The sequence below is a fragment of the Eptatretus burgeri genome, chromosome 10 (genome assembly GCF_056783735.1).
Source record: "Eptatretus burgeri isolate ZD-2024b chromosome 10, Ebu_testis_v1, whole genome shotgun sequence".
NCBI classification, from domain to species: Eukaryota; Metazoa; Chordata; class Myxini; order Myxiniformes; family Myxinidae; genus Eptatretus; species Eptatretus burgeri.
This window is the reverse complement of record NC_140970.1, coordinates 52590243-52604150: the sequence shown is the minus strand read 5'-3', so window position 1 is coordinate 52604150 and position 13908 is coordinate 52590243. Positions and strand designations below refer to the sequence as shown.

Sequence of the window (13908 nt, the reverse complement as noted above, 5' to 3'; positions counted from 1 at the left end):
TAAACTACATAACTGTGTGTTTTTCTGTTACCCAGGACTAACTGAAAAATGAAAGCCGCAAGATTTCTCACAGGGGGTTCAAGGGATCGAGAAGAAGAAGAGCATGTAGACTGGAATAAATGCTTTATTTGCCAGGACAGTTCAAAAACTAGCAAGTCAACGCCACTTCGAAAGACTACAATCGTTGGTGTGAAAACTGTAGCTGAATGTTGCAAAGAAAGAGAGAAATATAATGACGCTAAATATGTTGACTCATTCTCAAGAATCAGAAAATATTCTGTACCGGAGCACGTCGAAAAGATTCAATGGCACAAATTCTGCTATAGTGACTTTACTCACGCACAAAAAATAGACAGACTGAAGTCAAGGATTCAGCCACAATCTGTGACTTACGCAGAAGAGATACCCACAACATCAGGTTCCTCAGAGAAATACCATGTCCCAAAGTCACTAAGATCCGCGCACAGCGCTATGGATTGGTCAAAATGCGCTTTCTGCCATTCCTGGAAAAGCTGGTGTCCTGACAAATGTTGAATTTGATCACACATCATCCAGGATGCTTAGTTTGGCCCAATTTGACCCCACCATGCGTCACAGGTTTGCAGGTGTTTCAGACTTGATGGCAGCTGAAGGTAAATATCACCTCAAGTGTTATGTTTCTTTTCGCAGAAAGTATAAAAAGGAGAGTGGAGAGAAAAACCAGTCTCTTGAAAGCATCTGTTTCAGAAATGTGATGAACCAGCTTGAGAAAGAGCTGCAGAAGGGACATGTGTTTAGCCTGAAAAACATATGGGAACACTACAGCATGCTGTTATTGAATGATTTTGGAATTGAGGCTGGAGCCTACAAAAGCTACAATTTCATGCAGAAAGTGGAGGTTCACTTTGGTAGTGACAAGGTGACATTCGTGCAGCCATTGGATGTCACAAAACCCCTCATAGTTGCGTCCTCAACTGTGACAAAGTTTGCCATGAGAACCACCGTGAATGATTTATCTGAAGAAGGTGAAAGTTCTGAAGAAGATGAATTGGCCCAGTGCAGTCTGCCTCATCATGAGAACAAAATCCTTAGCTGGATCTTCAGAGTGGGCATAAAGATTTACAGTGACGTAAAACACTCTCCAGGGCATAGCATTATCGGTGGACTGAACACAGAAAATGCAGAGCGAATTGTACCTGAAACCCTGTACATGCTTGTAAAGCTTCTTTGTGGTGGTGACAGCACTGGCAAGATGGACAATGAAGAAGCGGATGAGACAGATACCAAGAACAAAGTTCTGAGCATCTGCCAAGACATTATTCATGTGGCTTCAGGAGGCAAAAAACTGACCCCCAAACACCTGGGCCTTGGCCTTGCTCTTCACCAGGCTACACACTCAAAATAGCTTGTCAATCTTTTTCATGCAGCTGCACACACAGTTGGGTACGATACAGTGAGGCGCATTGACACAGCAATTGCCAATGATGTTATACAATGCTTCCGAGATAATGGAAATGTTATGATCCCAAGGAACTTTCTCAACATCCCAACTACCACAGGATATTTGAGATATTCTAATGACAACATTGACATAATTGAGGAGACGCTGACTGGGTCTGGCACTTTTCATGCAAGTCAGTGCGTGGCCCTCAGACGCAAGGGAGAACAAGAGCCAGTGATGGACATTCAGATTAAACCTGGCCACTCCAAAGTTCTCAGTGCCCCTCCTGAAATGACAAGCGTCCAAGAGGCCAATATGACCAACTTGAAGCCAGAACCTGTTTTCTCTGAACCACTGCAGCATACATGGTACTCACCCGTTGAACAGAAAATCAAAGCAGCCAACACTCAGGAGCTTGCCTGGATCTTGGCCAGATTGCATCAACAAAATAATCAGGCCGTTCCAGGCTGGAGTGGCTTTAACCAGAAGATGTCCACAGTTGAGCCACCAGTGACAGTCATCGGGCCAATGCCGATTCTGAATGCCCCAGCACATGACTTTGACACGCTGTGGACGGTTCTACAGAAATGCCAGGCAATGACAAAGAAGATTGGGGAGAAGTACACTGTCATCACTTTTGATGAACAGCTTTACTGCAAAGCAAAGATGCTGCAATGGGATAAGAACGGCTGTCAGGATCTGGTCATCATGCTTGGAGGATTTCATATCCAATTGAATTTCACGAAAGTACTCGGACAGTACATGGATTCGTCAGGCCTGGAGAACATTTGGATGGAAAGTGGAGTCCTTGGTGGAAAGGCATGTAAACAAGTAATCAAAGGGAAAGGGTGGAACCGTGTCAATCCGCGTTCACAAGTTGACTTTAGAGGCACTTTGGTCCGTTCTCTGGGCAGGCTTCACAGCATGGGCCAAAGAAAATGACAAGCTCATCCGGGATGACTTGAAAGGTGCAGCTGGAAGAGTTTCAGATGCCTTTGCCAACAAAGATGATAGAGGAATGAATTCCTCTTTTGGAGAACTTTTGTCTGAGGTGGAAGAGGTGCAGGTCCTGTTTCAAGAGTTTGAAGCTACTTGTTCAGAAAATTGCACCTTTAGATTCTGGAGAACATACATGAAGTTGATCTCCATCCTCTTGAGGTTCACACATGCTCTTCGTGAAGGAGACTGGATCCTGTTCCTGACATCATTTGCTGAAATGCTTCCCTGGTTTGCAGCATTTGATCATTTCCATTACTCTCGCTGGGGAGCTGTCTTCCTTGCTGACATGCACATGTTGCCGACAACAGCTCCAGAAGTGCACAGAGATTTCCTTGCAGGAGACTTTGTCACAAAAGAAACAAAGCAGAAGTTCAATGAAATACCTGATGACCAGGCAATTGAACATGTGAACAAAGCTGGCAAAGTAGCTGGAGGTTTGGTTGGAATAATAAAAACAGACTCCGCCCGTGACAGATGGGCTCTCTCTTTCAACGAAAGAGCTCAGCTTACCAGAGACACAAAAAACATGTTCACACTCGCTGGCAGTGAGGAAGACGACGATGATGAGCATGACTGTGCGCATAAAGATTTCGGTCCAAAGAGAATGATCCAAGACCAAGAGTATGTGCTAAAGCTCATTGACCTATTCAAGACCCACAATCCATTTGATCGCACTTCCCCAGAATTAGTCTCAATTACGACAGGGGACATTGCCAGTGATGTTGTGACAAGTGATCTCTTGAATGCTGAAATCACTGGAAAGCAGCTCGTCATAGACTTCGTGGAGGACCGGTTGATCAATAAGAAAACAAGGTTTCATGACAGAATCAAGTCTAAGAATCTGCACACTTTCGAGAGCATGTACACTGTTGAAGTCAAAGTGGGAAAGGAAAAAATGGTCACACTAAAGGCAGACAGAAAACTTCTGACACGTGTGGTGACAGCAATGCAGGCAGGCCGAGACGTTGACATGAACAAAATGCTGGAACAAGAGATATGCGCAGTTCCTCTGTCATTGGCAATGCCTAATGGCAGATTACGTCTACCTCTGAACAAAGCTGACCTTGGCAAGATTCTCCAGCAAGGCTTGCCAAACGTTGCTCCAGAACCGTTATCGACATGCACTATCATCGATGGCATGGCACTGATCCAGGCACTCGGGAACAGGATGAATGCTAAAACGCTTGGTGAATGGGCAGATTCTGTTGCAGATCATATTAGTCATGTTTTTTCCAACTATTGCTCCAGGGTTGATCTTGCCTTTGATCAGTATAGGAAGAAAACGATCAAATCAACAGCTCGAAGTCAGAGGATACGGGGCAAGAAAGCAATCAGAAGAGACGTGCAAACAAGAAGCCAGTCCATGGGGCAATGGAATACACTCATCTGCCTCGATGAAAACAAAGCTAGCTTAGCAAATTTTCTATGCACAGAGTTAGCAAACAAGTTCCAGAATCACGAACAGGAGCTGGTACTGAATGGAGGCTTCACAGATCCTGCAAAAGTGTGGACGTCGTCAGGGAGAGATGTCTCACACTTGTCATCTCCTGAGCACGAAGAGGCTGATACTCGCATTCTTCTCCATGCCAAGGAAGCATATGAACAGGGGTACATGCAAACTGTTGTTGTTAGCCGGGACACTGATGTCCTCATTCTCCTTGTTGCCTATCAGCTGCATCTCAGTCCCTTTCTCTGGATGAATGCAGGGACACCCAAAAAGCAACACTACATTCCCATTGACTCCATCAATATCCCAGATTCGCAGAGGGAGTCACTTCTGGCATTTCATGCAGTGACAGGTTCAGACAGCACAAGCCAGTTTGCTGGAATTGCGAAGCGCTCTGCATGGGCTGTCTTTCAAAACAACTCCCACCTGTTGAATAACCTAGGCAAAGAGGAAATTCCTGATGAGAGTGTGATTGCAGATGCTGAGTCATTTGTCTGCAGGCTTTATGACCCTCATGGCCAAGATAACTCAATTCAGCGAGTAAGATGTGATCTGTTTCTCAGTCTGACCAAAGCTATTGAGAATCTGCCTCCAACTCGCGATGCTCTGATTCTACACATCAAGCGAGCGCACTACCAGACTTTTGTGTGGAGAAGAGCCTTGGAATCTGAACCACATCTACCTGCACCTGAGAACTTTGGGTGGGAACAGGTCGTCAAAGATGGCAACGAGACATTTCAGCCGCGACTCATGACTGCACAGCCAATTACTGCTTACTGTGTAGAACTGACGACATGCAAATGCCGTGGGTCATGCTCAACTCGACGGTGCAAATGTACACGGAATGGACTGCCTTGCACGAAAGCATGTGGATGCAAAGCCCTTTGTAGGAACCCGTTCAGTGTACAAGCCGATCAATAGCTCTGAAAATTGTACTTGGGTGTTCTCACAACACTTTTCTCTTCTGCAAAGCAACGTAATTTTGTGTTAGAAAGAATCTGACAGCTGTTGAAATAACCTTTGACTGACTGTAAACCCATCTCCATCAATAGTGCTAAACATTTTCTTTTTCACATTTGTTGCTCGTATGTGCATTTTCAATTTCGTCTTTAAGTTGTCAATTATGTGAAAAGTTGTGATCCAGTACAAAAATAAAGCACAAAATAGTGTTCCTCGTGTCAGATTACATAGTATTTCACAATCATGACAAATTTCTGGCTAGTACAATTTGCAGTAAGAAAAACACTAAATCTGATGGCGGCCATTTTGATTACTGTCATGGCGGCCATAATATTCAGATGAAGACTTGGCAACAAGTGGAACTAGACTTGGTCATGCCTAGACTCTTCAAAAACACCAGTTGCACCATTCTAACATGAAATCAGCAGCGAACCTATTTTCTAGGCTAGCTACAGATTTTGGCTTCGAGACTATAATGGCAATTCCAAAGTCTAAACGGCATGCTTATGTGTTCTTGACACAATTAGATGAGCATATTTTATCATGCAAACGTTGCTCACCTGGGAGCCCTCCTCATTGTAGTGTCGGGCATTGCGGAACATGAGAAGGAAATCGTCCAGCATGGCCTCCACAGAGGAATACTTGTCAGAGCGGATAAAATGGTCAATGGTGCGCATATCCACTGGCTCCAGAATTATCTTGTAGTAGTCTGGATAGTCTTTCCGTGATGGTTTTACCATGAAGAGCTCTGCAAGGCGGCGTCCGGTTCCTGGTTCCGCTGCCTCCAAGACGGTGTTATAAAGTGTGCGCAGATGGTGGCGCAGGGCACTTTCGGATTCACGGCGTTTGTAGGGCTTGAGGAGTCGCCGTCCAGGACCCATCAAAGAGATTCGGCTAATTATCCTGCATGGGTATAATGCGAGCATCCAAGAGAATATAATAATGGAAAAGTTCTGTTTTACCATTTTTAAAGAATGAAGAAGATATACAAGAAAAGAAAGCAGGCTATTCTGAACATTCAAGAAAAAAAAGTGATAAAAAAAATGCGTGCCATCGCAAATCCCCACGCTTCCCACCTAAAGCAAAGTTGAAAGATCACAAAAAGTTACACCAAGATTGACCCAATATCAAATTTTGAGTTGGAAAAAAAATCTTCTGTTTTGACCCCTGTAACACCAAGTCCCCACCCCCTGGGGCATGAACCAGGAGTCAAATCCCCAAAAAATCGTTATATATTTCATGTGTCTCCCAATGTTTCATTACCAAAAAATGTTGAAAAATTTGCCCGTAGCTGCATTTTTTTTTTTGGTATTTGACCTTTTGACCGCATTTCGTAGTAGAGGATAAATGGGGCTTCTAAGGCATCCATGCAAATGAATGGGGAAAAGGGAGAAACTCTCTGGATCAACCCCAGAAAAACCCAAAACAGGAGACTGATTCCTCCCCCTCCCATACAAATGTATAGGGGAAACTCTCTGACAACCCCTAAAATATACCATCAGAGATGGGGAATCCCCCACCATTGAATTAAAAAGGTCATACATATTCCAGATGAGGGAGGTGAATTGGAAACAAGACACCATTTGGTCATCATCTCGAAAAAGTTCCCCAGGGGTGAGGAACGTAGTAACTAAAAATAATTGAAATCAGATAAGCGGTTTTCCATTTATTACAAAAAAAATTTTTCAAGATGGCCGCCCCAGTCGGCCATCTTGGATCCGGCCATGCCCAAAATCAATAGGGTTCATCCTTTTCAGGTGGTACATGTGACTCAAATTTCAAATCGATATGGCGAACAGTTTGAGTTATCGCACTCGCAGCTATAAATGTTGACGCCCGGACGGATGGAAAGCCGGACGGACAGCCGGACGACCTGGGTGACAACAATATCCCCCTTCCGCCACGCGGCGGGAGATAGAAAACCTTAAACAGGAGAATGATTTTCTCTACCTCCCATACAAACTAATGTTAAATAGGAGAACAATTTTCTCCCCCCCCCCCCTTCCTCAAAGTCCCTGTCATATCCATCGTGTTTACCACTCCATGCCTTTACCTTCCACAGATCTCCACATGTCTCAGTTCCACACTGATTTTTCCCTTCCCTCTGCCCCCCCACCCCCACCCCCTATGACTCTCGGCCCATCAGGTCAAAATAGGATACTGAACTCTACCCCATTGAGCACAAGTTAAATTGAGACTTACTGATTTACTTTTATATTTTCATTCCACTCAAAGAGTGATCCAACAAATATTTGTCCATGTTCTTCTCGAGGTAATAAATTAATTTTCCGATTATATTCATCACCATCGAGTGTGTTCATTTTTCTCTTTAAGCATGAAACATTTGGTTTCGTAAAATGAGGAAGTGTTTTTGGAACACTCGTGCTGTGAAAATGTGTCAGGACTTGGAAAATTTTCCAGAATTACTGAGTTGTTTAAAAACAGGAAAGAGAACAATCAGGCAACTCAAGGCAAAGATCCAACTGACTTTCTCCAACATGGTTTATAAACCAGGCATTTCTCTTCTGTCTGATGGCTTTTTAATTTTTCTCATCTTGTTCTATTGAGAAACGACTGCAACATGAACTATTTTTCATCCGAAGAAGAAGATAACTCATCACAATATTGGTAAGTTTGTGTGTGTGTGTGTATTGTCAAGTACGGCTTTCTCTGAGAATGACAGTGAAGCAACTGATTATTATTGATGAAATCACTGTACGACCAATAATTATTGTATGTTTTTTTTCTCACAGGTTGTCCCCATTGTTGATCGCTGCTGTGGAGAACAAATTATCTGAATTACACGACGAATGAATAAAATTAAACGACTTTCTTGAAGAGATTAAAAGTTTCAGAAGAGAATTGAAACAAGTACTCTCATGCCCTGCAATCTTGAAAGACCCGAGTTCAATGTAAGAAACGCACACACATATATGTGTTTGTCTCTCTCTCTCTCTCTCTGTGTATATATATATATATATATATATATATATATATATATATATATATATATATATATATATATATATATATATATATATATATATATATATATATATATGTATGTATATATATATATATATATATATATATATATATATATATATATATATATATATATATATATATATATATATATATATATATATATATATATATATATATATATATATGTTTGTCTCTGTCTATCTCTTTGTCTTTCTGTATATATCTGTCTATCTATCTGTCTCTGTGTCTCTCTGTCCATTTGTCTCTCTCTGTCTATCTGTCTCTGTCTGTCTGCCTCTCTATCCTTCTGTTTTGATATATCCCTTGAGTTTTGACTCATGATTATATTTTATATTTATTTTTCAGTTTAAACACCTTTCTGGATGAACCCAACACAAGTTAATCGTCTGGAGGAATCTGACCTGGAGGAATTTTAGGTTTTCTCTTACTTTTATTAAATATCTGTTGAAAGGCTAACATAAGAGTATTACCCGTTTTGTTTTTTTAAAGGGACAACCCACGCATATCTACTCCTCAAATCAATAACGGTTAAAGCACACTTGTGCCCCTTATCATTATTGATTTCAATCAAATCAGCGGACCAGATACAATCAACTTCCTTGCAATAAACCTTCCTTCTATGAAACTTTGTGAATATTGGTTTATGTAATTCATCAGCTAATTGTTCTTCAATCTTAATGGCATCATTAGAGCCTATAAGTTTTTTGAATTTCCAAGCCCAAGTTTCAATTTAGTACTGATCATCTTCTTCACGATGAACCTATCAACTTTTTCTCTCAAGGTTGGATTTTGTATCAGAGACAAATTATACAACATTTCTCTATCGGCTTCATGCTTTTCTTCCAAAGTTGTGGAATTCCCATAATCAATATCGTGCCTCATGCACACTTCATCAACCCTATTGATGGGTTCACTCCATGGTTTAGGATTGTCTGCCTCATCTAATCTTTTGTCCAAGTTTGTTCCTGGACCACAGAAAGAATACCCTGGTAGATGTAATTCCCCTGGTATTCCAGTCATTGTAAATTTACTTCCTGATAAAAACTTTTGTATATCTCCTCCATGTTTGTGTTTGGAGATAAATTTAGTCTTTTTGGAGCCACACACCAAACATGTACCTTTTTGTATAACCCTATTATTTTTACTTTTAAAATATGAGATCTTTTTAGTATTAGTTTTCTTTTTACATTTGAGACAATAACTCATTTATTTATGAGAAAAATTCCTACAGAGTGCGAAAACCTTTTTACTTTCCAACATGCACATTTGAATCTTAATTTTTAAAACATAAAGAATCCTCAGAAATGTCTTCACTCTCTCCTCCATTTATTTAAGAAAAAAAATGAAATTTTTTAATAAAAGTCAATCATACCAACATCATCAAAATATAATCTTTATCTCCACTTTCTCGTTTATATCTTTCCCCTGAAAACAATGATAATAGTCTTGTCGAAAATATTTCGAATAGACTTGTCAATTCTTTGTTTTCCTCCTCGGTACGTTGAGATTTATTTATTTTCTGTGAACCTCCAATCTTTTTTTAATCTCACTGGTTTCCATATTTTTATATTAATTTATTCTCTCTCTCTTTCCTCCCTCTCCTTCTCCTCCCTCTCTCTCTTTCCTCCTTCTCTCTCTTCTCTCTTTCCTCCTCTCTCTTCCCTCCTTCTCTCTCTCCTCTCTTTCCTCCTCTCTATTCTCCTTTTCCTCCTCCTCTCTCTTCTCCTTTTCCTCCTTTGTCTCAGTTTCTTCAACTCCTGCCTCATCCCTTACTATCCTTGAATCACTTACACCGCATAGAATATCATACATATATTCATCAGGATTTCTTGTTATTCCTGAATCCAAAATAATTTTTTTTACAACAGGAAACCAATAAAATTTCTTCTGCGTTTCTAAAAGAGTCTTGCGTTTTCTTAACTTTATAATTTTTTCATTATTTAACATTTTAATTAAATCCAAAGTTGTTGGTTTATTAACATCAGTATAAAACCATTTTTTTTTAATGAAAATACCTCATTCTTATGTTGTAGAACATATTTATTAAAATACCGAATACCCTTTTCTTAAAGGTATGCTTTTTTGTTTTCATGATATAAAATAGGGCAAAACCATTATTAAATTTACCCTTATTAAATTATTTTATTTGTTGTTTACTAATCGTGCCTCCACAAAGCTCATTCTCAGCACCAAGTGGATAATATTCTTCCTTACAAGACCGATTTCATTGTTCCAGGTATTCTCGGTTAATTTTAAATGACCAATTATACCCTAAATCATTCATATCATACCTCCATTGTTCTATTCTCATACAAATGATATGCCCTTCTTTATAAAAATTTATATGAATTGGAACTGTGAATTCTGTATGACCTGGAGATAAAATCAACACTTCTGTATCTTTGGAATACACAGCCGTTTTATTTAAGGATATATATATATATATATATATATATATATATATATATATATATATATATATATATATATATATATATATATATATATTGTGATAAATCACTTATTCTCACCTTGTCATTCGTGTCAGTCGGCCTTGGATAATTTATTATTTTATAAGCATTTTTCATATTAATATTTTTTGTTATACTATATTTCTGTTGTTCAGCCTGTGCCTTTGTGTAATAATTTGATAAATCAATATCCAGTTCTTGGGATACACCAAAGGTAGAACCATCTTTACCAACATCAGTCATTTATATTAGATTAAAAATAATGTCATTAAAAATATTATTTTTCTTGAGTTGAAATAACACACATAGACATAATTGACCACAACACTTGGAATTTAATTATTGGACTTGAAATGTTTGATAAACACCATTCTGTAAGAATTTTATGACTTCAACAGGTGGTGGAAGACCAAAACTATTAAAATAATATTTGTCTTGACTATTATAAATACAAATCCAATGAGAACCGTTCCCATTATTATCTTCTAAGTTCATAATAATATTTTTTTTATGTTTCGACAGGTTTGTTAATTCATCTCTCATACAAATAACCACATTATGAATTTTTAATTTCTTACAATATTTGACAAGTTCTAAATTTGATGTTGTATTCTTTCCAAATTATTTAAACCACTCATCAATGCTCATTTATTTATGAGAAAGATATGATCCATTACTCCTTTTAGTTAATTTTACACCTGCTTGTGCTATTGAAGAAAGCATATCTCCAACTCACAATCTCACTTTTACAGGCAGACTTTGAAGTTTTTCAGCAAAATCTACAATTACACCACTTCCACTAATTTGTTTCTCCAACTCTTTGTTATGTCTGTCCAACTATTTTTGAGCCTGGAGTGAGCCTTCCTTTCGTTGGAAGGTTACACTGCTGCTGAAATACCACCCGTCAATGCTCCAGCCGCACTTAAAGGCGCTGTCACATCTTGACGATTTAGCCAGCAATGGCAACGTATAAAAATGTATGTAAAATGTTGGCATACGTTGAAATTTTGATTTTTTTTTTTTTAAGTTTTTGGCGTATTCATAACGAGTTGGTCGTATGCATAACATATTAGTAATGTACACAGAACGTTTCGTTGTCTTATAGATAACTTATACCAATGAATGATTGGCGTGTTGTCGGCGTTCACAACCTATGCCCAATGATAGTCTAACTTCGGCATCGCGCGCTGCACATATGGCCGACGATCACGTGGCGTAGCCTATTAAAAAGCTGCCGATCGCCGATTCAAATCATAACCGCCTGAGAATTGGAAGTGTCAACATTGCAGTCACACCTTGACGATTTTGCCAGCTTATGCCGACCTCTGAAAAATGTGTCTAAAACGCTGGCACAAGTTGAATACGTTATGGGTAAGTTTGGTTTAAGTGAAGAGCACGCTGAAAAACGATGAAGTACGCTGTCATACGTCGTAGTACGTCTGGTACGTCGTGAAATTTCAAGCAGGCTGAAAATTTTATGACGAACTCGCCGTATGGCTCACACGTTCCGCTACGCTGGGAATAAGTTGTAGGCACGATATGCGATCGTTGACACACGTCGACACAAGTTCCTTGTAAGTTACTCTTCAGTCGAAACACGTCGAGGTAATGTTTAGCATACCTGAAACTTATTTTCTCCGTTAAGGCACATTTTCTTTTTTTGTCCTTGGCTCCATGAAGGCACGTGACGAAATATATGAAGTTGTTGTTGTTTTTTGTATTTTGTTATTTTTAGTCTATCACGAATTTTAAAATATATTCGGACATTTACTTTTAAGTTTCGACATCGACGTGACAATATCCTCAAACGGAAAATATTCACAGAGGAGGAACCAAGAATAAGACATGAGCAAACTGAAGAGGCAATCGGACGTGACGTAACGGCATGTGACGAAATATTGTTGTTTTTTTTTAACGCTGCCAATACGCCATTATACGGCAGCTGTAAATTACAAACACATTCGGTAAGTTCTGTGGTCGTCCAGAAGACGTCAATCAAATACGTCTACATACGTCAATATGCGTTGGAGGTACGTTACACAAAGGTTCAAAGCACGTTACTCATTGGTGAGAAATAAGTTTTGGGTACGCTAAGCATTACCTCAACGTGTTTTGACTTATGAGTAACTTACAAGTAACGTGCCTCGACGTGTGTCAACGATCGCATAACGTGCCGACAACTTATGGCCAGCGTAGCGAAACGTGTGAGTCATACGCTGGCATAAGTCATAAAATTTCAAGCATGCTAAAATTTGAGGACAACCACAAAGTACAACGATGAAAGCCAGCGTACTATGACCTATGGCAGTGTTTTTCAGCGTGCTCTTAATGTTATCAAAACTTACCCATAACGTATTCGACGTGTGCCAGCGGTTTAGACAAATTTTTCATAAGTCGGCATACGCTGGCTAAATCGTCAAGGTGTGACAGGGCCTTAAACCAGCAAATAAAAGAATTAGAAATGGGAGAATTCCTCCACTCGTCTCTCTTATTGAATATTTTTTCAACATTGGTTTTGACATTTTAATTTTAAGTGAGCCAGTATCGTTCAAGATTTTAACCTGTTCTCGTGAGCAAAACATCAATTCTTACTGCTCCTTTTCTCTGAATTGTGTTAACATTAATTGTACAAGGCTTTTGATTTTGAACACAAGATGATAGTTCATTAAGATTGATTTGATTAACATATACTCCAGTTGTTACTTTACCACTCAGTTATTTAACAAAAAAATTATGTGAGACTAATCATAACACCGTTGTCTGTATCAATCTGTAATTCTGTTTCTTCCAAAAGCAAACAATATGAATCAACTTCTTCACTCTCTCCTCTTTCAATGTATGGGGAAGTATCCACTCGATTTGACTTTATAGTTTCCTTTTGAGCACTCAGGTCAATGCATAGATTGTATACAAACTTTTAAATGCTGTCATATCCAAAATAGGTTCTTTATTTCCATTACTTTCACACACCTTTTGGTAAGACTTGTATGCTTCAGCATAATCATTTTTTTCGCAATTCATTTCCAATCTATCTCGTGGATAAAATGTTCCATCTCGAGAAACACGAAGTTGTTTCACCTTAGCATTATCACTGAATGCATTATTCTTATCAGTAGCAGTATCACCATCTGTTTTTTTTTTTTAATGATCCACAGATATCGTGGCTTTCCTTCCAGAACACCCAATTCCACGTGTATGTGGTTTGGTTCAGTTTAACGTGTTGACATCTTCTTTTTAAGGTATGATACATTGAGTGGTTTCTTTGAGTTAAGTCTTCTATTCAACATCTCTTCTGTTTTAAGATTAGGAGTATATTCACTAATATACCAACTCATTTCATCAATTACAAATTTATTCCACTCAGCAAAAGCACTACCAACACCAAAAAGTAATCTATTTTCATTATCATTCCTTTGTAGTTGAAATCTAATTTTAAGACCATACAGAACTTTATCATGATCACAAAATCCAAACATACCTTTAAGAGGAACTGCCACAGTAAAACTATTATCTGCTTTTGTATCATCATTTGACATTCCTTTCCTTTGACTATATCCAGGGTCTGTGTTTGTTCCCGTTGACATATCAGGAATAAAACCTTT

At 39.0% G+C, this 13908-nt stretch overlaps 1 protein-coding gene across 9 annotated transcripts in view; it reads right to left on the bottom strand.

Annotated features, from left to right (window-relative positions):
* Positions 1-13908, bottom strand: part of PBRM1 (polybromo 1) — a 256688-nt gene that overhangs the window by 136294 nt on the left and 106486 nt on the right. For all 9 annotated transcript variants that reach the window (XM_085898354.1, XM_085898359.1, XM_085898355.1 and 6 more), the window contains exon 14: positions 5387-5729. In XM_085898354.1, coding sequence (XP_085754480.1) covers positions 5387-5729 — 343 coding nt within the window. The remainder of the gene's footprint in view (positions 1-5386; positions 5730-13908) is intronic.